Genomic DNA, 2,250 nt, shown 5'->3' with positions numbered 1-2,250 from the left:
TTAAGCTGTGCTTACTTATGTCCGTTTAGCATGTCCCACAGGGTACAGTCCACACAACGACTTGTGCTACCAAGTTGTCCAGACTCTGATCCCATACTCAGTAGCAAAGACTCAATGTGCAGAAAAAGGCGGGAAACTTGCTGTAGTAAACACTATTGGTATCAGAGAATTACTAAAAAATGTAGCTGAGTACCAGGGTATCAGAGATTTCATCTGGGTGGGAATGGATGATCAAGAAGAAGAAGGAAAGTGGATCCATGCTGATAGTTCTCTTGTCACAACAGATGAGGTCGCCACCTTGTGGCTGGCAGGAGAACCAAACGGAGGCAAGACAGAGAACTGTGGAGCTATGTTGGGACTGAAGTGGGATTATCAGTTAGGAGATTCCATCTGTTCGAATAATCAAGCTTTCTTTTGCCAGTTTCTTCTAGAGTCTTTTAACCAAACAATAGGTTAGTAAAATCTTTATATTCCTTCAAATTAAAAATTAAATACACCTGCAATATACACTTACAGGAGTTTTGAAATTAAGATGAAAGAATTAGCGTTTCCATGAACAGATAGTGAAAATTATTTACATATATATATATATATACAACTGACTATAAATAGAACCCATATTTCAAATGGTGACATTTTATAAACTAAGAGAACAGCATTTACCAAAGCATATTGAGAACTATATGTTTTATTCAGGAAAGTCTGAAGATGGTAAACGTTTTCGGCCATCCTCTCTCCCCCTATTAAAAACAAAAAACTTACTGGAGCAATTTATTTTTACCCCTGGTCTTTCGTAAACCTAATTCTTCTTGATTTATCCAGATCATAACCAATTAAACTTTTAGATTGGCAGAAATCTTGAAAGTTGTTTTTTTTTTTTTTACCATTGGTTGATTTGAGATATTTTTACTAAATTTTTTAAAATGTAGATGGCGTCTTGTAGTTGTATTATTTTACATTATTTCACGTTAAAGAGTTTTTATTCCGTGTTAAAATTTTAGGCTACTGAAAATCTAAAAGTGTTCGTCATTATTTGTTACGCTTGTGCTTATAAGAATAATAATGTGTTTATTTGTTTGTAATTATATTATGTAAATGTATAGATGCAGATATAACAACACTTTTGATAGAATTAGTAGGCTGTTGAATTAATTAATCCTCGTATCCCAATAATCATATTTAGAGTTGTTGATGTATTTTAACTCTAGTCATGCACGATGAAGTTATTTACTTTAATAGTTATTAACAGCTTCAGAATGACCTCTGGCGATACACAACCGAAACTCAAGGTGCGTGAATCATTTTTTACTCTCGTTGCTATGAACATGTGTGTATGTTTGTGTGTTTAGTGATAAGTGTGTTTTTAACTGTGATAACTGTTTTTCTTCAGTTAAGTAATGTGAACATCGATAACCTAAAGATTTTTCTTGACTTTATAAATTAAGACATCCATCGTATCAGTTAGTTATGGTGTACAACGCCTACTCGAGGATAAATTTAAACATCACAAATCGATTTCATTTTTAATTCCTCGTGTTCTTTCACGCCACGTTATACATACTGTTACGACAGCGGAAGTCACGGGACGCTGGTAACATGTAATGAGTCCTAGAAAGATCGGGGAACATCACGAATAATCCAGTATTTGCTAGATGCCATCTATTCTTGTATATAAGTGTGCCAGACAATTAATCGGAATTGAATAGTGGACAGAGAGATTGAAGATATAGACGGACAATTGAGTCAAGTGCGGTAATAAGTAAAGTGCGTGAATCGTTCGTTGAGAATTATAGCGTGTGTTTAAGTGACTGTGGAAATTAAGTGTATTGCAAAGTTGTATTGAGAAAGAATAAACTAGTTTTATTTAAGAAAGGACTTGTGTCGCTGAAGTTTCATCGGAAATAAATTATACAGAAAATTAACAAACGAACAGAGACGTAACAATACGTACACGCGTATATATATTTCAAATGCACAAAATTAGTACTTAGGGCTAGCAATTTCTTGAAAATGACATGACATCATCACCATTAATGTATGTGTAAAACCGCAAAATACACCTTTACAATGATTTATTTCACAATAAACTTCACAAGCTGATGAGAACAGTACAACTTTGGGGTTCTTAACGCACGTATGGCCAGGTGGATAAGGCGCTCGACTCACAATCTGAGGGTCGCAGGTTCGAATCCGCATCCCACCAAACATGCTCGCCCTTTCAGCCGTGGGGGCGTTATAATGTGACGGTCA

At 35.2% G+C, this 2,250-nt stretch overlaps 1 protein-coding gene across 1 annotated transcript; it reads left to right on the top strand.

The window, feature by feature from the left end:
- Window positions 1-29: 29 nt before the first annotated feature.
- LOC106475532 (C-type lectin domain family 3 member A-like) lies at window positions 30-452 on the top strand (the record flags this gene model as incomplete). Its single annotated transcript, XM_013936209.1, has 1 exon — window positions 30-452. A coding segment is annotated over one exon (423 nt), but the record flags the coding sequence as incomplete, so codon positions are not given.
- Between the last annotated feature and the right edge of the window lie 1,798 nt (window positions 453-2,250).

The sequence above is a fragment of the Limulus polyphemus genome, unplaced genomic scaffold (genome assembly GCF_000517525.1).
Source record: "Limulus polyphemus unplaced genomic scaffold, Limulus_polyphemus-2.1.2 Scaffold8733, whole genome shotgun sequence".
NCBI classification, from domain to species: domain Eukaryota; kingdom Metazoa; phylum Arthropoda; class Merostomata; order Xiphosura; family Limulidae; genus Limulus; species Limulus polyphemus.
Note: the sequence above shows the minus strand (reverse complement) of the source record. Positions and strands in the feature narration are given on the sequence as shown.